The sequence below is a fragment of the Sturnus vulgaris genome, chromosome 2 (genome assembly GCF_052056855.1).
Source record: "Sturnus vulgaris isolate bStuVul1 chromosome 2, bStuVul1.hap1, whole genome shotgun sequence".
In the NCBI taxonomy this organism is placed as follows: Eukaryota; Metazoa; Chordata; class Aves; order Passeriformes; family Sturnidae; genus Sturnus; species Sturnus vulgaris.
The window spans coordinates 104,113,943-104,141,890 of record NC_142244.1 but is presented as its reverse complement, the minus strand read 5'-3'; the positions used below and the strand labels follow the sequence as shown (position 1 = coordinate 104,141,890).

The 27,948-nt window shown below is 38.1% G+C and overlaps 1 protein-coding gene across 10 annotated transcripts in view; it reads left to right on the top strand.

The window, feature by feature from the left end:
• SH3KBP1 (SH3 domain containing kinase binding protein 1) overlaps nt 1-27,948 on the top strand; it is a 207,554-nt gene that overhangs the window by 167,173 nt on the left and 12,433 nt on the right. For all 10 annotated transcript variants that reach the window (XR_015801775.1, XR_015801773.1, XR_015801771.1 and 7 more), the window contains 5 exons: nt 4,653-4,754; nt 8,660-8,711; nt 12,480-12,560; nt 14,976-15,138; nt 19,893-19,978. Coding sequence is in view for 4 of the 10 variants with exons in the window: in XM_088160253.1 (XP_088016379.1) it covers nt 4,653-4,754; nt 8,660-8,711; nt 12,480-12,560; nt 14,976-15,138; nt 19,893-19,978 (484 nt within the window). In the remaining 6 variants the exon portion in view is untranslated. The remainder of the gene's footprint in view (nt 1-4,652; nt 4,755-8,659; nt 8,712-12,479; nt 12,561-14,975; nt 15,139-19,892; nt 19,979-27,948) is intronic.

Sequence of the window (27,948 nt, the reverse complement as noted above, 5' to 3'; positions counted from 1 at the left end):
TGCTCTAATACAGAGCAGTAGTTCTGCTGCTAAGAAACCTTTAATGTAGGATACTGTGTGCATAAGAGACTAAGCAATGTCATGATTCTTTCACCCAGAAGAGGAGCAAGCATGACTCTACCGTTTTATGACTTTTCTTCACCAGTATGAGAGTGGCTTCAGGATCACTGCAGTTGCTAGAAGGTGACTAAGCCATGATCTTATGCTGTCAACCCTACTTCTGTATCTCACTGAATTTCACTTCCATTCAGTAACAGTGTGAGAAATCTAGTGCCCCAAATAGAAATTTCTTTGCCTGTGTTAAAATATCTCTGCGTGGCTTTTGGTTGGTCTCTCTACTCACTTCTCTCTCTCTTCCCCCTCTCCTCTGTCCCTACTCTTTTAGTCACCACAGACATAAGTTTCAGAGTAGAACTGTATTTTTGCCTTTCTTGTTTTACCATTGGTTTGGGTTTGTATTTTATTTTCTTTTTTGATGTTCCGTTCTGAAAAAAAAGTCTGCTTTCTCCAGATGATTCTCTCTTCCAATTTTATTCATAGCTTGCATGTCTCACTGCTAATTCCATGAAGAATAGTTCTTCTTATTCTTCACATAAAGAAAAAACCTGATTTTTTTAGTTCACTTGTGTATACTCAAAATTCTTGGCAACATGTTGACAAAAGGTTGTCGTTGACAAATATCCTGATTTTCTAGTAGTTTCCATTTCTCCCAGATTTTCCCTTTCCTCTGACTTATGTAAGTGTTCCAGCCCAGGCTGACATTTTAGTACCTTATATTTTGTGTAATATTTATTTCTTATAAAGTTTAAACATCTCAGAAATTCCTCAACACTTTAGTCTTTCCCTTCACTATGTTTTGTCCAATTTTTGCCCAAACATTTAGCACTAAATGAATGTTGCTAGTAAATCCAGTGTATTCCTTTTTTTATGCTTTATTTGGGAGCTGCTGAGCTTGGATTTAGAATGGTTGTCGAATGGATGTGACAGCTGGAATCACACCCTGCCTTCCCTGGGGCAGGCCTAGCAGGCAGACAGGACACAGGACATGGAGAATTCCCTGTCCTCGCTGGCTGAAGTGACTGAAGGGACAGGGACAGTGACAGCAGGTTCCTGCCCAGCACAGCAGGAGCGTCTCCTCTGTGACTGTCCCACCTGTCCAGCTGCCCTGGCACAGTCAGTGTGATGCTGTCCCAAGTTACAAGTGATGTGCCTCTAGCTGTGCCACAGGAGTTTTAGATTAGATACTAGGAAATATTTCATCACCAAGGACTTGTCAAGCACTGGAACAGGCTGCCCAAGGAATGGTTGAGTCTCCATCCCTGGAGGTATTTAGAAGACAGGTAGACATGGCACTTAGGGACATGGTTTAGAGGTGGACTTGGCAGTGCTGGGATAACAGATGGATTTGATGATCTTAGAGGTCATTTTTATGCTAAACTGTTTCATGATTTTACTTCACTAGAAATAAGGATAAAACTAAAATTTGTATTTTAATAAGGAAATACCAAAATCTCCCTCAAGATAATTTTAATTTCTCTGTTTCATGAATCTGCCTCTGCTTGAGCAATCAAAGTAGGCTTGGCAATGTGAACCAGCAGTGGATTTCTCTAAGGTCTTTGATGGCACTGTCACTGCAATGAGAACATGGGTATACTCTCCAAAATAAGCTTTGGTAGGAGCTGATTTTTACAGTAACTTAAATGTTGATCCTACTACCACTTAACTTCATGAATTTCAGTATCTGGAGTATGTTTTTTGCCATGTCTTAGTCCTTCAGTTTTGTAAATATTTTGTGAAGGTTTTTTTTCTTAAAGGAAACCAAAATGCATTTCTAAGTGCCTGGAATACATTTTCTTCATAGGACTTTGGGGATATTTCATCATCTGATTTTTGATTTTGTTAGTTGTTATATCAGTCTGACAGGATAACATGGAGATAAAGGGATCCATTTGGTTTGTTAATAAATTTTGGGTTATTAATAAAGATTTGTCAATCTTGATACTGGATTGCTTGACAGCTTTTCTATAAAATTTGCGTTTTGAAATTACAGCAATTTTTCTGTACTTGAACACATGAACACAAGATATGTTAGAAAAGACAATATGGTTAAGATTGCATGGCTGATGGCAATCTGGAAGAATTAGAGTGGTTTTTGCTCAATGTTCACAAGCAGACACATTGTTTTAATCACACTGCCTTGATTGTGTTTCATAGCCCTGCCCTTTGTCAGTACTTGTGGAAGCTTGTGCAGCTGGAGCTCAGGTGTGCTTCTGTGCTGCTCTTCCCACAATTGAGACCTAACTTGTGCCAGCACCTTAGGTTGAATTCCAGCGGCTGCTGGGGCATGGCAAACCTGCAGCTGGGGTGGCAGGAGGGGCATGGAGATTCTTCACCCGATTTCATCAGTAGCTTTTAATTTCCGAAATCTCTTTATTTTTTTCTCAGTGATCCATAAGCCTCCTCTTGCAAGTGAAGTAAATGAGAAAATTAAAGAGAAACTGCCTAAAGAGATTTACTTACTGTGTGAAAATCTGCCGTGGTGATTGGCTGCATAAGCCTGAGTGACAAGCTGGAGAGGGGAAAAAAAGCAAACCTGCAGCTGTTTGGGATTTATGAATGTGTGACACAAACAGCAGCTTCATGAAAACAAACAAGCTTTAAAAAAAGCATCGAGGAAAAAATTCACATGTGTTAATAAAATTAAGAAGTAGGAGCAATATTTGTGTTTCCTAGGAGCATAAAAAATCCTACCTAAAAAGCGTATATGTGATGTCTTGTGCTGCTCAGTCAGGATTATTAGCTAGCGCTAAGCTGTGCAATCAGTCGAAGCTTTTCGTCTCTGGATGCTTGAATTATTCTTAATATTTTTCAAAATCTAAATTGGGTCATAAATGTTTAGGCAATTTCAGATTAGCAGTGTAGGGGGTGGAGAGCATTATAAAACACACCATGTGATAGAACAGTTGAGTGCACTGATTATTAGGCTGTGCAAGTAGACAGAGCCAAGTGGGAGAGCACCTTCACACCAGGAATGAGGGGTGCTGGCTCTGCAGCAAGAGGAGAGCCCTGCACAGTGCCTGCCCATGCCATGCATGACTGGCTGATTATCTTGGTCCTCCATGGAGCCCTTGACAGCCCTGTAGGTACTCAACAGATGTCTTGAAAACATCAGCTGGTCAAAAATCAGCCCTGGTCACTAACAAAGGTCTTACAGAGCTGGTAAATACCTCCTAAATAACTGTGGGAAGTTAAATATCCTCCCTGGTGGAGGCCACCCTGCTAAAGAGAAGGGAGAATACAGAAAAGCAAAGATTAGGCATGAGGAAAGATTATCAAAAAAAGTATGAAAGGATTGTTTTGTGCCTGCATTACATCAGAGAAAAATACTGAGATAGGAGACGAGAAAAAGCCAAACATGATATAAGAAACCAGGCTATTTAGCTGGTGTGTTTAGTTAGCATATACTCAGGAGACCATGAGGACTAAATAAGCTAAATAAAGAGTCTAGAAAAGCAACAAAAACCACCCCAAAGCATATAAGCAATCTTTAATGCTAGTCTGTTTTCTCTCCAATATCGTCCAATGTTTGTCTATTGTAACTTACAGAAAAATACCAACAAGCACAGTCATTGTGAACAATATTTTTAAGATTTGGTATTAAGTGCATCTCATTAAGTTAACCTGCATTGTTCTGTCATCCATTTAGCAGCTGAAATATAAGATTTTATGGAAATCAGCAAGGTTGGCAGGCCTGATGTTGAGCCAACTGCAAAAATTGGCTGAAGTGGTTTTAAGATTGAGCAGACAATGGGTGACTTTCCTGTAATTGTGTTTTGGAAAACAGCTGAGCTGTTTCAGCTTGAGCTTTCAGGAAAAATAATGTGGAAAATCTCAACAGGAAATGTTCTATGTAGCAAACACACACACACACACACAAAAGTGAATATGGAGCACTGAGGACTTGGGGAAAATTTTTAACCTTCTCTAAAATGTTGTGGCTTCTGTTAATATTATTATTCGTAACAAAAATGACTGCTATTTTTTTATTATTTAGACTCACTGATGTTACTTAGTCACTTATTTATCTGTACATTATTTTGCTATGCACTCTGCATTGTACTGTTCAGAAATGCTACAGAAAATGGTGATGCCTGATATTAATCAGGTGTATGATGCCTTATTAATTGGAGTGAGATAGAATTCAGTAATTCCAATGTGTCAAACTTTTTTTGAAAGTATGGGAAATAAGTATGGGAAAGTGTTGGAAATTTTTTATCTTCTGTTGTATGATGTTTAATTAAATTATTGTCTTTCTGCTGAATGAAGTCAGAGACACATAGGGTCATCCATGCTCAAAATGCTGACTTGTTTAATAGATCAGATGGTGAACTAGCATTTTGTTTTAGACACAGACAAGGTCCTGAGCTCTTACAGCATGTTCATTGTTCTTTCCTAGCTGCACCATGTGATAATGGAATGCAGGGTGGTTATTGAAGTTTTTGTCTGATAGATTACACTGTTAACCTGGCACTCCAGCAAATTGTCATATTCTAGCAAACAGGCAGGACATTATGCAAGAGAGTACTTCAGCTCAAAAATCTGTTTAGTGCATAAGCACACTGTAGTTTTCATTTTATTTTACTCTTTTGTAGGATTGCATTGATGTGGGTTGGTGGGAAGGAGAACTCAATGGCAGACGAGGTGTTTTTCCAGATAACTTTGTCAAGCTACTCCCTTCAGATTTTGAAAAAGAGGTAAGCAATATATTCTTTCATTTTCACTTGAAAATACAGAATGAATGTAGAGCTGAAAGAAATCCTCTTTCAGATAAGTGATTTTGACAAAGTTGTTCTTCTCATCTAATAACATAAAAACACAAAGGAAAAAAAATTCTGAGTTAGAAAACATCCATGAAAAGAATGTGTGGCACTCAAAGTCATACTATAGTTTCCTCGGAGGGTTTGATTTGCCCATCCAGTCATCCCACCCCCACTGTGCTGCTCTGAAAGCCCTCTGTCCTGTGTCCTACAAGTTTGAGAGAGAGAGCTGGAGATCCCAGGGCTGAGTCATGTGATGCAATAATATCCATAATTCTTTAGTCTTCTCCATTGTTTTTGTGGTGGAATATGAATTTAGAGTATCACCTGCATGCTGATGGACAGCAGTCAAGCACTGTTCCAAAACAAAATAATTTTAACTATGAAATTCGAAAAATAATAAGATTTTGGTATCTTAGAAGCATGTCTCTTTACCTCTCAGAATTACTAAAAAAAGGAAGGTATAAAACCTATGCAGAAATTTTTTCAGCTCCTATTTATTTGAAGAAGATGGCATTGTTATTTGCCAGAAATCTTGTGGTTTCCTGGCATAAAGTAATGGATTACTTCCCCCAAAAGTCCATTCCATTTTTAGGAACCTTTTGAGTCATCAGTGGGATATTAAAAGCTTGCAATCAGGCTTTTGATGAGTATTTCACAGTGGCAGTGTAAGCTTTCTGTGATGCCCAGCTTCACTCTTTGGCAATAAAATTGGATGCCGAAGGCAAAAATTAAATAACTTGGAAAGCCTAATAAAGCAACTATTAAACAACTCACAGAGGATAACAAGATAATTATTGAAAAGGAAAGGAGAAGAGCAGCAAAAACTGTGGGAGATGAAAAGGCAATTCCACAGCAGAGTGCATATCCTGGCTTTAGGCCTAAAAGTAAAATAAGGTGATTTCTAGAAGAGGCAGAAATCAAAAACCTGAAGACAGAGTAGAAGAAAAAAATCCTTACTGGTATTCAGTTTTGTGGTGTAATTATTCAGTCTTTTTGAACTTAAAAATTACGTATCTTTAAAGTGATTTTTAGAATACAATTGAATATAACTTGTTGAGTAAATTAGATATTCAGACACTTGGAAATTACAGCTAGGCTTGCCCTAACTGTGGAGAATAAAATTTTATTAATTTTTGAAATGCCACAGATCTGTCCACTTGAGTAGGTAACTGGTAGGACTATAGACCATCTGTCTTTGCTTGAACCAGTGCTAAAAGGGAAGGAGATAAATACTTTACCAGTGATTTTGTCAGGTATTTTCTGATGTGATCCAGAAACCTTGGATTCCATCCCATGGTCGGAAAGTATTTGTTGCAGTCGTTCTTCTGTCTGTTTAACAAAAACTTGGGATCTCTTCCCATCTCCTTGTTCAGTCCCAATTTTCCAAGCCTGACTCTTTTCCACACATGCCCATTTGTTCCAGGCCTTTTGTATTCACTCCCTAGTCCCAATCTCCACCTCTCAGGTGGTCTCCATTACAGGATTTTCCCCTGAGCTCACTACCTGAGTCCAAATCACCATCTGGATTTACTTTCTATCCGTACACCAAATTTCTTTATACAGCTTTTTTCCTCTCCCCTTTTACTCATTGTCCCTGCTCTGTAGTTCTGTTTTCTTCTTGTCCAACCAGTCCTGGTTTTCTTTCTGTTGGCTTAATTTCTAGTCTGTCTCCATCACCTTCTTGGTTATCTCATCCAGCCACGGACCCTTGTAAATCCTTCTCACTTCTCCATGTTTCCCTGAGGAGTCTTTTAAGGCTCCTTCACACTACACCCTTTCTGACCTTGGTCTGTCCTTTTGAAACAATCTATTTCCCTCTTCAGCTTTCAGTTAAAGCCACTTTGTCAAATGAACCATAGGACCCTTTCTCCTTTGTGTCTGTCTACATAAGTGCTTTGGTTTTAGTCAGGAGTGACTGTAGTGAATCTGTCACTTGTCTGTCTGCACTTGTGCTTTGGAAGACACATCTCAGGGGACATAATAACTTAGACCCAAGATGTGCAAAGGGAGTGCTGCTGATGTGTGGTCACTCAATGGGATCAGTCTCACACTACTCCACAATAAAACCCCAAATGCCTGTACTGTACTGAATTATACTGCATTGTACTGTTGAATCCTCAGCATCAACTATTTCACTCTGCAGCCATTGTCAACAGAACTCCTAATGCCTATCACAGGACATTCTCTGTCTCTGCCTCGTTTCCTTTCCAAATTTTTCTTCACTTTTCTGCATTTGAACCTTAAACCACATTGCCCAAATTCTTGTAGAGGCGTCTCTGAGAGTTTAAGGGATTCTGTTTGTGGTCAATGGCCAATGGCAGCCAGGCTGTGGAAGATCATTCTGATCTCCTGAGTTCTTGGCCACAGCTTTCTCAGGTTGATGACAGGAGGTGATCTGGTCAGGGTAAGATGGTAGGAGAAACTTGAAGGTTGTTGGATGACAACTTTGAGATTCAGGATGTTAGTCTCACCCTGTATATGCAAAAACTGGTTTTTTTTTTTTCTTCAGAGATTAATGCATTTGCTAGATTTGAGAGAGATCCCTTGGAAAGGTATGTGGCAAGCACTCAGCCTTCACAACAAACTTGCTCTCTTTCAACACTCAGACCAAGATCTGAGAGTTCTAGGGCAGACATTGAGCTAATTACTGCAAGTGAACAAAGCAATTGATCTTTCTCAAAAGCTTTGGCAGATAGATAGAAAACAATTGGAGGGAGGGCAGGGATCAATAAGAGTTTGAGAGAAAATACTAGCCTAAATGGCTGATTGAAGTTTGGCAAAGCTGTGCATATCTGGAAAAATCATTTTATTCCACATTTGTTCAACAACACAATATACATTACTACATAGCCAGCAATGTAATGAAAGTGATTGTGATCAATCTGTAGCAAAAGAAAAAAGATCATTCTCAGAAAAAAAGGATGAACATATGGAAAAAAAATTCTTTTTGCTTAGAATTTCTTTACAATAATCTTGATAGTTGGTTGGGTTTTTTTTTTTAAGTGAGAGATAAAGTATGTCATTTGATCTAGCATGATGCTCCTTTTGGTCTTGTACTCATTGCAACATACATGTGGTGACTGCCAGTGTGCTGTGCCTGCATTCACACACATCAGCACAGAAGAAAAGCCATCAGTCCCCCAGCCTGCAGGTGAAGAGAAATTGTTCTGGTACTGCCAGAACCATTGGTGGTCATGTTTCTCAGTCCTGTCATTACAGATCTATCAGGAAAATCATCATAACAGAGAAGGTAGGAGTATAAAAACGATTGATTAGTTGGAATAATTTGTTTCATTTCACCAAACATCTAAAATTCTGATCTTTCACAACTAGAACTCGAAATATACCTAGTAAGTGAATAAAGAGCAACCTTTGCTGTATTTCCTGGATTCTACATTTTTGTCTCATTTATGAGTCTGAAAATATCTCAGGTTTTGCCACATGTATCTCAGAGTTTCTTTGTTTTGGTTTGGTTTTTGGTTTTTTTTTTTTTTTCAAAATGGGTAGGAATATTTACAAGGTTAAATTTTAAAGAAATAGACTTCTTCATTAGATTAAAGATCATCTATTCCTCCAGTCTTAAGGTACATAAAATGAACTTTTTTAACCCCTCAGCAGGACATTCAATTGCAAATATAAAAATAATATTTTGTCAATGCTGTTTTCTCTCTTCAAATTCATTTTAATGAAGATATTTCAGGAGAAATATGTGAAAGATCTGTAGTGTCATGTCTTGTCATTATTAATGTTAAGCACTTTATGATTATCTTCAACCTCTGTATGAATGAGATTTAAAGGCCTTTTGAAGCAACCTGTTTTCTTCTGTTATTTAATTTCAGAGACCGAAGAAGCCACCACCTCCATCAGCTCCTGTCATCAAACAAGGATCAGGTAAAGTGCAGTTGATTTTTTACAGCACATCTCAGTGAACACATCTCAATCTAAATTAAGTGTATTCAAATTTATATAGAATTCATAATATCAAAATTGACAAGCAGATGTCTAAGCAATAACTAATAAATCACAATCAAAATGCAAATAGTTGGTAACCTGAAAGACTGTGGTGGGCTTTAAATGTATTGCAGTCAACCATCTATACCATTTCAAAATAATCTGTTATGCCTCCTAATCATGTTAAATCAGAGCAAGTGTGGTACTTCAGTTTTTCAAAATTTTTTGGTTTTGTTCCCTGACAGAAGTCAATTGTGTGTATGTCCTTGCAGTACAAACACAGTATGTAGAGTCTGATAATACCTGCAGGAGGAAACTGCATTCACTACAGATCTGATTTATTCTAGAGACACAGAGCTTTTTAGAATATCTATAAAATAGTGTCGTACAGTGGTCTCCTCTGAGCTGCAATCTAAGTCTTGCAGATCTGCATGAATGCTGGATCTGGCTGGCTGCTCCAGATTATAGGCCCTAGATTCTTGATTTTCAATACTTTTATAGCCCTAAGTATGAAACTAAAAGGAGTTACTCTGAATGGTTATGTAGATAAAGGTGTTGCAAATGTATTAATGGGCTGATTCTGTTTTCCGGACAGATGAGTGCTAGCAAAACTGATTTTGTGATACGTTATACTGAATTGTGTATAGATACTGAGAGATGAACATACTTCTATTTGTAATTTTAAAGCAACCTGTCCATAATAATTTTTGAAAATGCCTGCATGATTTATTTTCATCATGAAACTTAGAAACAGTTAAAGAATCTAAGCACTTGACAGTCCTGAACTCAGAAACCGAATTCCAGTTCCATTCATGTAAAAATACAAATCACAAGGCAGGAGATGCACTCAGAGTTTTCATTTATTGCAGTTGTGGTGGAGACATAACTGTGGCTGGAATTCTTTAATCTCTTAAATCCAGTCAGTTTGTAAATACTCTGCAGCAGCCCTACTGCTTCCCCCACTGCAGGCACACATTAAAAACTGAAACAAATACGTCCGGTCTCCAGATAGTTTTCTTGCTAATGTGATGTGTTCCAGCTTTTGGTGCTTTAAAAAGTAAATTTTCCTCTCTTACAGACTTAAACTGTTAGTAGAAATGCAACTTACACTGATATACAATTTACTGTGAATCAATATGCTATAATTTAACTAGTTTGAAATTGTCATGCATTTCTTTGACGACAGAATCATGACCATAAATATTTGTGTTTCTTACTGACATCCCTTGTTTTGTTCTTCACTTTGTCTTGAGACTCAAGGAAACATAAATTTGATTTTAAATCAGTAATAGTGTCCAGTGAGAGCAGTATGACTTTGCCATCTAGTGGTGGTTGTATAACAACGTCTTAGTGACCACAGATGCTAAAGCCTGATATGTTTTGTTAAAACTCTATAAAACTTCGTATTTATTTCAATTTATACTGCTGTAATTAGAGCATAACAAATTCTTTAGCTGCGTCACCATAGCAGGACAATGTGTCCATCTTCAGAAAGAAAAATGGTTGCAAAAAGGATGCAGACAATTTGATTAAGGCCATCTATGTCAAAGACAAGACTATTGCAGTTCTTTCTTTTCATACTCAGTCTTTGACAACTCCTGGCTGACCAGGCACAAGAGTTTCTTCTGACACATATTTAGAGCTGAAAACCGTTCTATTTGTTACCATCCTGACATCCTCTACTTTGTCAAATTCTTTCTTCACTGAGATTTTACTGTATTTTACCACATCTCCACATCAGGTCGTACTGTTGATAGTGGTAACAACTTCAGTAATGCTTCTGCATATTTGACCAGTCACAGTGTGATGAATAAATTTAAAACTGTCAGTTGCAGCCTAAATAATTACATGTCAGCATCTTCTATGCAGAGCATAAAATCAAAGCAGAGAATTAGAACTTGTCTTTGTAGTACACGTGGCATATGTTTAAAGACGTGTCTATATTATTGTAGAGATAGAAATTTATGATCTCCACAGCAGTAAACTGCCAGGGCCATCTGTGCTGCACTACTTTACAGTGCAAGCTGAAAACTGGAGAGCTGAATTTAGGAACACAAGTTCCTTACATATGGTCATTGAAAAGCAGTAGGCATTTCATGGGGTAGCTGGGGTAAGCAACACAACTGTGTCCGGACCAAAAGGTGGGAATACTCTTGAGTTCCTCTGAGAGCTGATACAGAGCTTCCCAAAGCTTCCTTGAAGGTGACTGTCACCTGGGAGCCAAGGCAGGATCATGGTGCCTGCCTGGGTGCTAATTAATTTGGGAGTCACAATCTGAGTAGGAAGAACAACTTGAGTCTGGGAGCTCCTCAGTTGCTGTAGGCTCATTGTTCTAGACTTGGCCTGAGGATGTCTCTCTGTGTGTTGATAATGGCTGTTACTCATATTGTAATTAGGTATAGAGACTTATGTGTCTTTATTTTTGAACACACTAGTGTGGGCAAGATTATCAATATGTTGACTTGTGCTTTGCATAACTTGTGGTTTGAAAGGCTTTGATTGTTTTGGAGCTACAGCTTCTCTCAGGAGTGAAGTCTTTTTCATAGAATCATTTATGTTGGAAAAACCCTTAAGATTGTTGAGTCCAACCATAAATGAGAATTTAGTATTATTTATTGACATGATATGTGGTACTATTGCCTGTCCAACAGCACACTTGGGTAAAGAAACAATGGCTGGTGATCACCACTGATGAGTACTGATTTCTAGGAACCAGCTGCAGAAGGGAGTTGCAACAGCACATTCAGAAAATGTAAATGCACTTGAGAGCTGCATATAATAGAATAGATTGAAACAAAAAATTGCCTTGTGCTCCTTGCCCTGCCTCCTCTGCTTTTCTTGGATTTCATCTACTGTAGTTTTTATTGAAATGCTAATAGTGTTACCTAAAGTGGTTTTCAACACTACTAAGTTGAAATGGCATTAGTACCTAGTAGTTAAGCCAATGCAGCAAAGCCAGTATCCAATAAAATGTTTCTTATAACATGGGGATTAGAAGATTTTATCTTGCATGTGCCAGGAAATTTTTGCAAAATCTTCCCATTGTTGGTGCCACAATTTCCCATATTTCTTGGAGGAGCAGAAGTCTGTACGTCTCAGGGTCTCTAGTACAGAGGCAGAAGGGGGCAGGGTTTTACACCTCCAGGCCAAAAGCTGTCAATTAAAATTGTCGTGCAAATAGTCATGCAGGATGCTGCCAGCACTGCTCTTCTCCTACTCCTAATATGTGGAAGTGAACAGCTACTAGTAGTGGAGAAAACAGGGAGGGATGTGTTAATTTAATGTCAAATAACCTATGTATATTCAGCTCTATCAGGCATTCTCTTGACATTGCTCAGTTAATTGATTTATTCGCTATGTTTCTGCACACTTTTGAGTTGCTTTTCATTTACGTCTGTAATGATAAAGGATTTGTCCACATTTTAAAATCTGAAGTTATCGATTTTTTCCCCCCTAGAATAGTCTATGAGCCTTCATTCTTTGGGAGTGCACAGTTTGGAATCTGTGAACTTGATTATGAAAACATAAATATCCAATCACTTTTTTGTCATTATGGTGCAGACGAATATTTGATATAAATTCATGTTCAATTTTAGCAAGACATTTTCAAATCAGAGAATATAAAAAGCCCAAGAAATTGTAGAATTAAATCTTATGTCACTGTTTTGTTGGCTTGGTCAGAATTCTAAATGTTTGTGTCTTTGACAGGGACCACAGATCGAAAGCATGAAATCAAGAAGATACCCCCTGAAAGGCCAGAATGTCTTCCTAATCGAACAGAAGAAAAAGGTATGAAATGTGCTTTCCTGCCTGTTCTCTGCAGAGAGGTGAGGGAAATAGAACCAAAGCACATCCTCACTTCCTACTCTCTGTTTCCATTAAGGACATAGTTTGGATGTTTGCTTTCCACTCTGATAGACTGTGATGATAGGCATTTTGGAAAGGCTTTCGTTGTTGCTTCTGGGCTGAGTTCAGGCTGTTCAATTGTAGCCATCCAGAGCTGTTGAATACATGCAGCCACAACCGCAGTCAAGGGGAGATCTGCTCTCAATACATGAAATGCTGTATAAAGCCCAGTGCTCTGTAAAACCCAGGTGCTCGATCAAGTAAAATACCCCAGATTAGTGTGTACTTTTTTCTTGACATCTGTCTGCTTTGGTTCTCCAGTTGAAAGCTGGGTTGGTGGTTTTCCTGCATCACAAAGGGATTTTGTGGAGATATACTCATTAATGCTTATGAATCACTCCATTATCATAGCCACAAAAGTCCCAGGCAAGGCAGCAAAGAAATGAAAAAATTCTTCAAAGCCATGTTTGAACATTGTGAGAAATGGGACACAGTACCACACAGAGCAGGGACAAGCAAATTAAACCTTTAATGGTTTCATTGTATTCGTTGTGAATGGTGAATAGTCTCAGGAAAGTAGTTACATCTATTCTCTAATTGAAGATGGTGTCAAGTTTCATACGTTCAGTGGACTATTAGATTGTACAAACAAGTTTGTTCATGGCATTTCTTAATATCTAAGTATTTGAACTTGCAGCCTTTTAAAAGGCATGTGTATGCACATGACTAAATACACAATATGCAGTTATAACTTAGTGACATAACTTTCAGACTTTGCACCAAGATCAGTTTCTGGATATACATCTTAGTGTCTGACAGGTGTTTTAGCTGTTTCCTCTACATAGGTTACTTTTGGTTATGTGTGCTGCTTCTCGTGGTTATCTTAGCAATAAAACCCTTTGCTTTCCATTTTTGGATTTACAAAGCTGACTGCTAAAACAGCAGAGGAAATTTAAATATGTTACTCTCCTGGGCTGTAAATATCTGTAACTTTTCTAAACATTGACATCAGGCTGTAGGAGTCGTGCCTACATTTCAGGAGTACCAGGGAGTGGCAGGAATTGCTCATGTGGTGTGACAGCAGGGGTGGCACAGGAACATCCTTTGAGCTGTGTGTTGGCACAGTGCCCAGCCTGTCCCTCACACTGTTTAGATTCTTGGACACTGACGCAGTATAAATTGTCACAGGATTAAGTGTGTACAAATGACACAGTATGCTGGAAAAGCTTCAGTGTTACTCAGGACCCGATGACTGCATCTGCTCAAAGCATACTGCCTGTGAACAATCGTCACTAACTGACTATTCCAAACACAATGTGCATTGTGTTTCTGGGGATTTATTCCATGATCCCCTCATTAACGGGTTCTCATTAAGAGCCCATTAAGCAATACCCTGTAACATTCCCAATACCTCTTATATGTGTACAGAGGTGTAACATTCATGGCATATCATAGGCAGCATTGTCAAGAGAAGTGGGATGTTGGAATAGCAGGATATAGAGAGCAGAACTTTAATTCCTTGGAGAGTTTTGTCATTTCTTTAAGAAAAATCAGGCCTTCTCTGGCAAGCATGCTTACATCTTTGTTTTGTATTAGGAATTTAGAGCATGCTTTTTAGAAGAGTTATTCATGTGTGTATTGTACTTTACAAATGCACAGGCATTGTATGTTTGGCATTGGATATTTGCATGGTGGCACTCCCTAACTATGCATAATCAGTTCTGCAAATGATCTAGGTTTTCATTGGCAAGATGAAAAATTCAGTCTATAAATCTGTGCTTAAAGCCTAAATAATAGGTCTGATTTTTCTGAGGGCTTTACATCCTGCTAGACATTGTTAAATTTTTGTACTTGTATTTTATTTTCACTTAACTGTAGTTCACTTGAAACATGCTTTTTTCCCCCCAAAAAATGGCATTTCTGTTTGTCCAAGAGATATTAAGAATATCTAGCATAATTATTTTTGTGACCTTCTAAATTAATATTGTTTCATATTAAAATTGAATATAAGTTGCGCTCATGGGAAGTTGTACCATATGGTATGTAATTTCTTGCCATTCTTGTACTTTGCAGTCAGAAACCAGTAAGTAACTAAAATAAAAAATAGTATTCCCATTAAGATGCTGCACACGTGTTTTGGCTGAGGAGTTGTAGGCAGACTAGCCAGGCAGGTTGAACAACTGATTTGTGGCAAATACATCAAATAAAGAATTATTTAGAACAGAAATGGAAAGGTTTTTCTTTGTATACAGTCTACCTACAGTTGAAGATTTCTTCTTTGAATGTAGACTTGTGAGTGCAAATGAATTCCACTTAATAATATCCCTGTTCTTTTTTCTGGAAATGATTGATTTAAAGAAAGATCAGAGAGAGAGCAAAAACAGGTAGACTTGCAGAAGCCTTCAGTTCCTGCTATACCTCCGAAGAAACCTCGGCCACCCAAAGCCAACGCTGTGAGCAGACCTGGTACCTTGCCCCCGAGACGACCAGAGAGACCAGTTGTGCCTGTGACTCATGCAAGGTATTGCTTTCCTTCCATCTAATGCTTTTGGGATTAGTGGAAAAAACATGCATTTAAAGAATTTAGGTTTTACAGTTTGTGTCTGAATTTATTTCACAGTAAGCCATATTTAAAGAACAAGAAGAAAAAAGAAAATCCTTATAGTCATCTGGCTGGATCATAACTATCTTCTCAATAATAGCAGTCTCAGACTGTTCATGACTATTTCATTTCTAGTGATGAAATTTTACTGTTACTGCAACAGTGCAGAATGTGTGGGAAATACCTACATCAGAATGTTACTCTGATCTTGACTTAGTTTACCTCAAATTATTGCATCTTAGCTTGGGGCAATAAGTCAGTGCAAAAGCTTGGATTGTGCTTAGGAATAGCATTAGGCAATGCACGTTTCAAATACTGTCAGCCTGGTGTCAGTCTGATTTCTTTGATCGTTTTAGATCAAACTTTAGCAAAATACACATCTTCAATGCTTTCTTAGCTGGTGCACTGCAGAATAATGCTGTCAAGTATTTATGCTCTCATGTTGGTTGTCACTCTGCAGTTACATGATGCTTTTTATCAGAGGCAGTTACAAACTTTGAGGAGCATTGAGAAATTTGACTTGCCAACACAAGTCCATTTATTCTCTGTTAGAGCAAAGGCTGCAGAAATTAAAGGCCTCACTGTAGTCCTAATCAATTCCAGGTGGCTATATTTTAGTCATCAGCATCTGGATTGTGCACTGTAGATTTCCTTCATGCATAGTGAATATAGTTAGATGAAAATCAGAATAAAAGCTGTTGCCTAAAAGGGGCAAGCTATGCATCTTGCAGGAAAACTAGAATATAGGCATGGAAATATTTTTACTATTGTACTGTTAGGAAAATTAGCTGCCATTGAATAATTGGAGTTCAAGTATAGTATGGTGAATTAAACACCGGCATAGAGTACAGGTTAGAGTGAAATGCTGTACATTGATCCCCTTCATTCCTCCACATGTGGTTCAATAAAAAAATGCTCTTAGTGAGAAATCTGAGGCAAATGAAAAGGAAAAGAGGCACCTGCCTTGTGCTCCCAGTTTCATCTTACTGAAATGCTTTAGTTGTACATCTCTGAGAACTTACCCTTCAATCCAGGTGCTACTGCCACAGCTTCTTTTGGACTTGGCTATGAACAAGCTTGCCCAGTTGCTCCAAAATACAATCCATACCTCCTGATCACCTGCCCATATTTGGAAATACAAGTATTTGCTACAATCTTCAGGTTTAGCTCTGTGATGTCTTGGAAAGACCAATACATACTCTAGTGTTCAGTTCACTGGTGAGGCATGCAATAGAGTAGCTGTTCTTTTGTTCTATCCTTTGCCTGAAATATTTTAAACATACTATAAAATTTTAGCATGCAGAATTTGGGAAGGGTATTTTGCTGCTCTTGTGTTTTCTTTTTTTCTAAGTACAAAATTGTATGAAATAACCATGTATTTTTTAAAGATATTTCGATTTTCATTTTATCAAAGGCAAAAGGCATACCTAAACAGTAAACTTTCTATGTTCTTAATTGTCCAAACTTTGCTATGTCTAGCACAGAAAAAATTGAAAATATTTTGACTTGCTTGGATAATTAAGAAATAGGAACTTCACGTGGAAGCAGTCACTTCAATAAAGGTGTTTTATTTTTAAATCCTTTCAGTCAATAAGATAGTAATTATTTTAAGACCTACTGGTATCCATTTCTAAAATCTGAAAAACCTAAAGCAATTAGAATAAAAATTGAATCAGCAGAACTTTTGCTGACCTGTTGTGGTTTAACCCTGGTGGACAGCTGAGCCCCATGCACACACTCACTCCCCCACAGTGGGTTGGAGGTGAGAATCAGAAGGGCAAAAGTAAAAACACTTGTGGGTGGAGACAAAGACAGTTTAACAGGAAAAGCAAATGATGCATGTGCAAGCAAACAAAGAATGTTGCTACTTCTCATGTGCAGGCAGGTGTTCTGCTATCCCCTAGAAAGTTGAGCTTCATCACCTGCAGTGGTGACTTGGGCAAACAAATGCCATAACTCCAAACATCCCTCACTTCTTTCTTTCATCACCTCTAAATGCTGAGTATGATGTCATGTGGTGTGGGACATCCCTCTGTCAGCTGGGGTCAGCTGTGTCCCCACCCAACTCCCACTCCCACTCTCCTCACTGGTGGGATGATAGGAGAAGCAGAAAACGCCTTCTGTGCAAGCACAGCTCAGTAATACTGAAAACACCCCTTTGTTATCTACACTGTTTTCAGCACAAATCCAAAACATAGCACCATGCAAGCTGCTATTAAAAAAATTAACTCTATCCCAGCCAAAACCAGTACATGATCCTTAGGGGGAAATTGCTGTAGTTACAAAGTGAGCCCCGTGAGATTTCCATGGCAGCTGCTAAGCCAAAAAGGGTTTTCTTCTGTCCTGAATAAGTGGCTTTCATCTTCTGCATCTCACTGACTTTTTCTAGTGTTGATTGTTTTTCCTTTTAAATATAATCCTCCTTCACTGGAGGTAGTGTAGGGCTTCAAGGGCAATAGGACAGATAAAAACCATGTGAGACAGTGAATAGCTGTCAGATTGTTCCAAAGGTTTCACAGCTTACTTAAGACATACCATGATTCTACAATTTACAGAAAAGTCACTTCTCAAGTAGGCAATCCATAAACACCTATAAAAGATGCATCTTTACAATCAGTTTAAACCAACCCATGTCCATGCCACTGCTGACAGGGTTCCTAGTCCTGGCACCCCATTGCCACAGCCTCCCTTATGTTTAGCACCAGCATTTGTGCAACTGTGCAGCCATATGGGTCAGGGAGTTGCTCCAGATGGCAATTAATCAGTTTGCAGTGGGACTTCTATTAGTGTGGGGTTTCTCTCAGGCTGATCATCTGTCTGGTCAAGCTGACAGTCTGTCTGTATGGGCACGAGCAGAGAGGGACACACTGTCAATGAGAAGGGAGGGCTCCATTCCTTTCACAACAGTATGAATGCAGAGTGGCATAATGAGCCTGTTGATTGTTCTGACAACAGGGTTGGGGTTTTTTTGTGGGGCTGTTGTCATATATATCTTGGTATCTTTTGTAGGCAAATGGTAAATGTTGTGACTTTCAGCCCTAAATCATGCCATTCTAAGAATCTCTCCAAAGCCATACTCACACATTTCCTAGAGTGCTTCCAACTCACATTGTGCTCTCAGATTGCTGGGAAATACATGTGTGCAAAACAGAGTATGCAGTCAGATGCTCATTGCTCTGTCAGCCAAGAAACTATGTTGCTTCTTATAGGTTTACAAATATATAAGCAATATAAGAAAACTTTAAAGACTGAAAAATAAGAAAATAATTGTTCAGATAGATCACTCAGAAATACCCTTATTTATTAACTTGCTAATTAATACATTTTTCTATGCATGTGTTAAATTTCTTCTGTGTCCCTCCTGGTGCAGACTGCCTGCCATGTTAAGAGCTGTGGAGGACTAGTTTGCTTTTAATCTGATTGTCTGTTTTTTTGTTCACTTGTCACCTTGTCACAGGGTTTAATGGGATATATATTTGCTTAATCTGTGACTTCCTCTGGTTTTAATAAAGATTTTCAGCTCTTTATCACAGCCTTCCTGAAGTCAGAAATAGGGTTTCCAGCCACTTAGTGTTTTGCTCATAAGCTGCTGCCATTAAATTGAGGTTCAGCCCATCTGTCATCAGCTTATGGTACCAAAAGCAGAGACCAATGAAAAAATCAACAAGATTTGTGAGCTCACTACGTATTTTGCTGTCAACAGCTAATTATTGCACTATATAGTATACCTCTGCCTGGGTTGTTTCGGGGCAGATCTATATTTTTATCCTGGAATTTGGTACCTTACATGCGTCTTAATTTTTATAGTGTTACACTGGGAATAGTCATTGTGGAAAAACTGTTGTATTTATCAAGTGACCTCATAATGATGGCAATTACAATGTATTCTATTAACTGAACAGTTGTTATCACAGTAAATATCAGAGATTTGAGTGACCTGTGCAATACTGAGTTACACTGTTTATTTTTTATATTGTTTCAATAGGTAGAGTATTTTAGTAAACTCACATGCTTTTAGGATAGAATGTTCTCCAAAGTAGGGATAATTTTGTTGCTTTTTTTTAATCTCCTGTTTAGTTTTAAAGTAGCTCCTCTGTATAAAGTATTATAGCTCCTAACATTTTACTATTCAAAAGACATTTCTGAAAAATTAGGTGATCTTGGTTCTTTGGACTGTAGAAACAGTATTCATAGTCTAGTCTCAGAAGTGCAGAAACATGTTGGAGGAGTTGCATTTGTGAGTAAATATTTGGAACTGCTGAAACACACAATGCTAGCTTGAGGTTCTCTCGCTTTCTGCAGCATTCCAGGTAGTCCACTGGTATATTTTGTGCAAGCCAATTAATTAGAAAAAAACTACAAAGAAGAAGAGTGTCCTCTTGCCCTTAGGTTTCCTCCATGTTGAGATGCTGTGAACATCTGAAGAATGACTCCGGACACCAGGGTGTCTAAAACAGGCTTTTTTGACAGGTGTTAAGGAGAAATGGGATAAGGTTAATCCACACAGCATGTCGACTTGCTAGAGATTGCTCTCGCTGACATTGCTATTACTCTGGTGCTGCAAAGGAAGAATACTTTGCTCTCTCACTATTAATTGCAAGTTAGCTATCAATTTACTGTAACCCACACAAAAACTCCCAATAAAACATCTCCTCTTCTTGATCCAAATGCAGGAGTGATAGTCCAAAAGTGGAATTAGTGGGCAGTACAGTATCCGGCACTCTAGAGAAAGACTCCTCTGAAAGAAGCAATGACATCGGTAAGTTATAGTGCTTTCTACAGTTTGCCTAAGAAATTTATGGTACAAGTTTCTGCTTTTTAGTGACTTTTGCGTGATTCAAGAGGCAGATTGAGGAATTGGCAATGAATGTGAATGCTTTTATATCAAATTTTAACTGCAGGATTAAAGGATCATTTCTACTTTACTTAAAATAGTTTTGTTGGGGTTTTCTGTTAAAAAAAAATTAAAAGCAAAAAGCAAATATGGAATAGAGAGATATTTTGAATAGGAAGGCTCCTGTTATTTTTGTTTAAAAATCTGAAGCAAGTGAGAAGGTCAACAATAATAAAGCATACTTGTTTAACTGATGTAATAGTGCTGCCATAGTTTTGCTACTGCAAAAGATTGTGGGTTTGGTGCAGTTAGTAATCTTTGCACTTTCCTATACAAAGAAACAGAAACCCAGTTCAGGTCAATTTTACTTCATACACCAATTAAAAGGAAAAAAGTCTAAATTTCTATTGTAAAGAACTAGTGTTTCTGACCCATGAACCATTTAATCAGGAAGTCACCTGGAAAGGAGCAGTAACAGGTTATTTTTCGTTCTTCTCTCGCCCTTCTTCCTCCTCAAGCTGGCAAAGCAGGGGCAGTGATGTTTGCTGGTGGGTGCTGCAGTGCATGGCCCTTGGTGAGAGGCTGTGGGTGCTGTCCTGGGGCAGTGGGCTCGAGCCCCAGAGCCATGTTCAGCCTGTGCTCAGAAAGCCCAGCAGCTGCTGCTGTCGCTCTCGCGTTCGCAGCTGTGCCCACAGAGCCCGTGTTTGTCACAGGCAGAGCCCGGGATCCTGCCTGTGTAAGCATTGCTGCCTTTCACCGGGGCATGAAATGTCATTTTGGTGTGGTGGTGTCTACCCAGACTGCTTTATTAGTAAAGCCTTTCTGTACAATAGCATCCTTTCAAGCACGCCTTTTCCTCAGATTTGGAAGCAGAACTTTTGGTTATAAAGGAATTGTTATTGCAACACAACAACAGAACACTAAATGCATTTCACATAGTCTATGAGCTTTCCAGCATGCATGTGTCTGTTTTTTGTAAGGCTTCTGCTGTTTCTATGGTTCTTCTGGAGTAGCAGGTAGTATTTTTTTCTCAGGTTTTTGTTTGACTTAAACATGGAAAGCTAAAAGCTTGATAAATCACATGAACATTTTTATTGTAGAGATTATTAGAAAGGAATGGTATGGAAATGTAGACAAATTCTACCATTTAGTGTTTTTTAACTATGTTTACAAATTTGTTTCAAAGCACATAAGCCTTTGCTTACTTGAAAGTTATGAGTGCAGGTAGCAGATACTACCAGTGTGTGATGGAGGTAAACTTTTTTATTCCTTGTGCTAGTTTCCTTGGAATCACTATAGGAACAAAAGCCTAGAGTGTTTTGTACTTTTTAGTGTTGGTGGTTATAGTTTTATCTTGTTTTGTTCTTAACATGTTAGGCAGGAAATCTTATTTATAGGAATTTTTGTTCATTTCCAGAACATAGAGGGGGAGAGGAGGGTAGCGGAGGGAGGAATTTGGGTTGTTTTGGGGGTTTTCTTTACATACAGAATAGGAGCCAGCAAGAATCCATAATCCAAACCACAACGTGTTGCAAAGGGTTTAGCTGATGTTTTCCTGTTACCACTTACACGGAGAACCTATTGAGCTCAAGGATAAAATAGTGTGAATACTTAAATAAGTATAACTTGATAGGGTCAAACCAGAATGGCATTTACAAGGGCAAATCATGTCATTCTAGCCTGTTAGACAACTTGTTAAAAGAAGAAAATAAATAAATTATGGTTTTGAATTGAAAGGGAATCCAGAGAGTAGAACTGTTATAAATTTTCAGGCTGCTTTTGACAGCTTGTGTAAAATATTGTCAAATAAATAAAAGGCTTTTTAAGAGAGGGCAGAGCAATAAATCAAGACTTAATAAGGAAAACCAATTCAGAGTGGATTAATGTCTTTTCCTATGAGGAGAGGTTTGGAGTTCAGAGCACTTTATGGTGCAATGTAAATGTATTTATGGTAAGTGTATGGTTTTGTTTTATTTATTTACAAAGAGAACAATGGGTTGGAGAAGTCTTGCAGCTCCATGAGTTATTAGAAAAGATGATGGATGTGTGAGTGGAATTGCCCAGTGTATTCCAAAACTATGGTGGATCTGGCTGTGTGAGTCCAGATAACATTACTGGTCTTACTGGTTTTTACCCTATGTCATGTGCCCTATAGGAAGGACAACCTCAGCGGCTGTGAGGCTCATCCATCCTGTCAAAATGGATTTGATTAAATCTACAATTTGGTGTCTTTTCAGAGATCCAAATTTACCCAAGAAGTTAGAGTGGGCCTATGTGACAGACAAGGTGTGACTTGGTAGCCCTTGAAGACAATTGAAGTTAAATGGCTTTTATGGCAGCTTGGATGCATGACCATTCTGGTTACTGGGCTCCTCTTCATTGTTCCACTGGTCCAATACCATTCCCAGTCACTCAGGGAGAACAGGGAGAAAAGCAACAATCACTTGCAAGTTGCCTCACCCTCTTTTGTATGCTATGCTTATCTTAAGTACTGATGGTGAATTGTGCACTGAAAATGAATACCACAGCACTTCCTGCCTACTTTGCACTAGAGACGTTAAGCTGGGTAGTGGCTGTCACTTTCTTAGTCCTATAGCCAATCTAAAGCTCTTGTTCCTGTCATGCAGAGCAGAGACATGGGCAAAAACAATGGAGAGACAGTTTTGGTTACTAAAGCAAACAAAACTAATGCTGGATGGTGAACAGTTCTTTATTCTTGAAGCCTATTTTAAGGATTTCTAAATTGGTTATCTTTTTTACTCTGATGAGACCAAAACCTCTGCGATAGGGGAGGAGAAGATACAAGGTTCTTCCATATGTCATCTCTCAAAAAGTAAACAAGTGATCAGTAACAACAAAATCAGTAGTGCCATCAGCAACTGAATATCAATACGCTGATCTGAATTGGGAATCCAGATTCAAAACTTGCATTTTGTGTCTAGGTCCCTTGGAAATGGCTTTTTCCTATTTATTTTCTGAGTAATATTCTGCCAGTGGATCAGTGTTGTCTAACCAGAAAACCCCACACCATTAAAAATATTCTGCCCCCACTTTACCAATCAGGAAAATCACAAATGCTTGAGCAAGGTTGAGGTGATGTGTAATACAGTTAATAATGTTCTGTGTGTTGCATATATAATAAAGTTATTTTTATGTAGATATTAGCTCATGACTTGGTTTCCTTAACATGTTCAGCAGAGCTGTGACTTCACATGTCACAGCTTCTTGATGATAATTCAGTACTAATTACAATTTTCCAAACTGCACTGACAAGAGAATGTTCTGCTTAGCAACATCACTGCTGATTGTAGATATGATGGCAGCTCTTATTTCTGTTGTCCATGCATTTACTTTTTTTCACAATCTTTACAAAAAACATTGGAAGACTAGCCTTCAGAATTTATTATTTAAGAGGAACCATTCCCCGTTCTTCCTCACTTTTTCTTCTGTTTCCTTTTCCCCTGTTTTCAGTGATATCTTTACTTTCCTTTCCACACACGTTGCATTCAACTTTTCCTATTTACATCTCTTTGCCATGGCTTACTCTTCTTCATTTCATGAGGGTAAGGCTTTTTTTTTTTTTTCCATTTTTTTTCTATCCTGTCTTTGGTTTAGTTCGCAATGCATAACAAGCAAATACAAAAAGAAGCATTTTGTAGAGTGCCAAAGTTTACATGGAAATGACAGATTTTTTTTTTTAATTAGAAGTTGAAATTGAGCATACTGTGACAGAAAATCTTGCATCATAGTATTGAAATGAGAAATCATTATCATTTAATGTATCATAAGAAATTTTAGTGACAAAAGTGATGTGCAGTTTACAGTGGTGTTTGTCAATGCTCTGGATTCATTAACCTGTTCTTGCAGATAGATTTTGTCATCACAAAGTGTAATGCATATATTTCATTGTGCAAAAGCATTTAGAAACATACCAGTACAACTTTTTAGTCTGAAAGAAGAAAAAAATCACAACAAACATACAGTAAGAATCTGAGGAGGCACTCAGTGGAAAATGTGTGGTCATGTGCCCAAGGCTGTGGTTAAATCACAGTGGTTACTTGCATCTGTTGGTACATCCCTACCAACAAAAAAACTGGTCTGGATTGGCAGTGGCTTTTTGAGCTTTTAAAATGCTTCTAAAGCAACAAACTCCACTGACAATAAACCCTGTTCTACAAACTGTTACTCCTACATAGCACTACATTGATTTCAACAGCTTCAATTCATGCCTTATGGCATAACTTGACTTTTCTTAAGGTGACGTGTTTCTTTTGAATTTCATAAAGAATTTTATATGTGAGGGCCAGTGTGATGACAGACACATCTAACACATATAATAGATTAGTGGATGTAGTGGGTTGAGCACTGGCCAAACACCAGTGTACCTACCAAATCAGTGCATCAAAGACAAATGCTTTCCAAAATATGGTGTTGAGTTATTTCTGCAAGTCAGGATCAATCCTAAGTCTTTTAACTACACATACACACACACACACACACACACTTTGGAATCCTGGAATCTGAAACAAGTCTTGTCTATCCAAAGCAGGATTGCTTTGGCATCATCTAATACTTAAAACCATATGGATTTAAGCTAAGTGATTTAAGGAATAAGCCACAAAGAATTAAAAATAATGCATGTACTGTGAAAATGATCAGTTAATCCCCACAAGAAGCAGTTTCTATGCTTTGCAGAGAGACTGAATTGCACAGAGCCAAATGGATTCATCTTTCCAATATTTTTCCTGGCTCTTTACACATTTTGCTTAGTATTTATGAAAGCAGTTAATAATCTTCACCAGTGCTAAGACAAGGCACATATGCCTTCATTGATTCCTACTGAAACATCTAATGATGGTATGAAATATTCTAAGAGCTTCCCTGGGAGCTGGTTAGTGCAAGTCAAATTTTTTGCCATTTCCTCAGACTTCAATCTGCAGAGTATTTGCTGGTGGATCATGGAGTAGTGGCCAAAGCCGTGTCATTATCTGTTCTCTTTTTTCTGTCCCTCCCTACAAGAAGGGCGTTAGCTTGCCTGAAAGGGTATTTAAAAATACCCTCTTGAAGATATCTAATAAACAAACAAAAAAATATTGAGTATATCATGTTTCCTTGAACTTGAATTTGCAGTTGTTCTAGAGCTGTATTTGTCAGGAGAGGTGATTGCTGTGCCACTCTGACTGCAAGAAAAAGTGATCTAATGAGATTTGGCCCACACTAGGGAAAAAGATGGAGAATATTTCTGGTAAAAGGTTGTAGGATGGGGCAGATCTGTCTTTAAATCACAGGCTGTTTTACTGTGAGATATTATATCTATTTTGCCTGAAAACACAGAATAAAAGTTGGAAAATCAGAAAATACTGGTAAATATAAAGGTTGGAGAGCAAAGTTTGACTCATATAATGAAGATCAAAATCTGCCTAACCTCTTTCTATGCTGCTATTCATGCTTATTTTAATAGGGCAAAGCAAAGGAACAGAATGTCCCAACAGTTTAAGTTGTAATATTTACATCACTGAATCAAAATCTCTCATAAACATAGTTCTGGACTGTAAATATTGTAATCAGGAATATGGTAATGGTCCTTTATGTAAATTAAGTAGGGCTCTTGCCCTGAGGGGTCCAAAGAAAAGCAGTAAACTAGAAATTTTAATTGGTCACCATATGTATCAAGTTGAGGTGCCTGAAAACAGCATATCCATTTCTTCTGGCTCCTCAGTTTTCTTGACCTTTCAGTTCTTTCTTGGCATGTTCCAAATTGTTAAAAATAAAATCCTTATGAAGGCACTGGCAAGGGGTTAGCAAAGCTCATTATGGCAGCTTTCTACATTCAGCTATTAAAGTGATAAAAGTCAGGATTGAAATGGGAGATGATAATTGGAAGCTTTAGGAGAGGTTGTCCTCAAATCACAGCTGTCCAGTCACTGTCCTGGGAAGCCAGGTGAGCTGTTCTGTTTCACTCCAAAGCACAGAACCCTGTGGGCAGACCTCCCTGGCACATCATTGTTGCACTCCTGAACACAGGAAACTTGCAGCCAGGGAGCTCTCCTCCTAAAACTGCATTACCCAAATCTTAAAAAGCTGTCTGTGATTCATTATGGGTGAGATTTGCTGCCTGGACCCTGGCTGGGAGTATGGCTGTATTCCTCAAAGGGTACAATGCTGTTCAGCATGGAGGGACTAGCAGAATCTGGATGCTTGAAGTAGTTAAAATAATTGTAGTCTTCTGAAAATTCCCTCTAATATTCAGATTATTGAGTTCTTTTTTTAATTTCTACTATATATTGTATGGGCACTAATGCAGAAGATTTTGTCTGCAGTGTGTGTCTCATTTGACAGCTTTAAGAATTATTGCATTTAAAGACAGTATATATAATATTTTATATGCCTTTTGTCATCCTATTAAATATATCGAAGATGATTATGAAATTAAATTCACCTCTGGCTTTTGTGACATAATCTTCAAATTAACTGAAAGCCAAATTCACCTCATTTCCTTCAGGCCTGCTGTATTTCTGTTCTGTGAAACTTCACCATTAGCGTTTTGAAAGTGATGATTCTCTTATATATCACATTTCATTTCAGTGTTTTCAAGGTGAAATCTCTCTACTAATTCAAAAAACTTTCTATCATCATTATGTATAAATGACTTGGCCCAAATACTAAAAAACCTAAATGGAAGATAGAGCCTAGCCACATTTTATGCCAGAATAGTAAATGCAGGGGATAAAAGGAGTAAGGAAGGAAGCATAACCACTTAACTTTTTATTTCTGGGGTCTTTTGGGAGGCAGGGACTCAAGGTCATTTTCTAGGAAGGTACAAGTCTAATGAGTTTTGAACTTTTTCTCTAAATAATTGTTTCCCTGGCTCTGGGCATGTTTTTAAAAATATCATCATCATCCTTTAAATAACCATATTTCCAAATGAGCATAGCAATGGGGAGAAATATTCTATTCTTAAATGGCTTGGATGGATAGCAGGGATAATTCTTGCACAGCTAACATTTTTTCATATTCATGAAATATGATTGCTCAATGCGCCAGACTGTATGTACTATACTGATATGTTAAAATTAGCTGGTGCCTTTCCTCCCAATCTCATCAATTACTTCATGGATTACCATCTTGATCAGCAAGACAGTAATAATGATGAATGCAGCAGTTTATTTGTAGAACAAATATCAACTATTTTTAATTAGGGAGCTGATTGATGGGTGTCATCTCTATGTTCTACATGTTTAATAGAATCTTCCTTACTGTTTGTTATTACCAGACAAAGAAAAAGCTGGACCAGTGCAGAATCCAGGTCTGCTGGATGCTGATGTTGCTGCACTGGCAATTAATGTGACTGTGAATATAGTAGACTGGACCTTTTTTTTAATGACATTCCATTTGGGCCCTGTCAGGAAGGCTGTACATTTTGCTTAGTATGGAAATTTAAGCTTCCAATTTCTGATAGCTGCAGAAATACAAACTAAAATCAAATCTCTGCATTTAATGACCTCTGTGAGTTTGATGTAGTCAGAATCGTATAACCTTGCTTTCCACCAGCAAAAAATTATCAAAGAATCATCATGAGTGAATTACTGAATCCACAGCATATATGACAGCATGGCAGAAGTTTTGTGAGTGGCTCTGTTGCTCATTCTGCTAGTTACCAGATCACTGGATGGGAATTTTCTTGAATTAGTATCTCCACGGATTTGGAAGATGGAAGGTAGTGATAGCCTTAGATGCAGAGAAGATTTGGAAGGAAGAACAACATCTGAACAAGGAGGACAAATGGAGAGAAAAAGGGCATATAAGAGTGCTGGAAGTAGATTTACTGTTTTATCGTTGTATCAAGTGTTGTCCGTCGCACTTTAATAGAATTTCATTTAGAGTATCAACTGAAT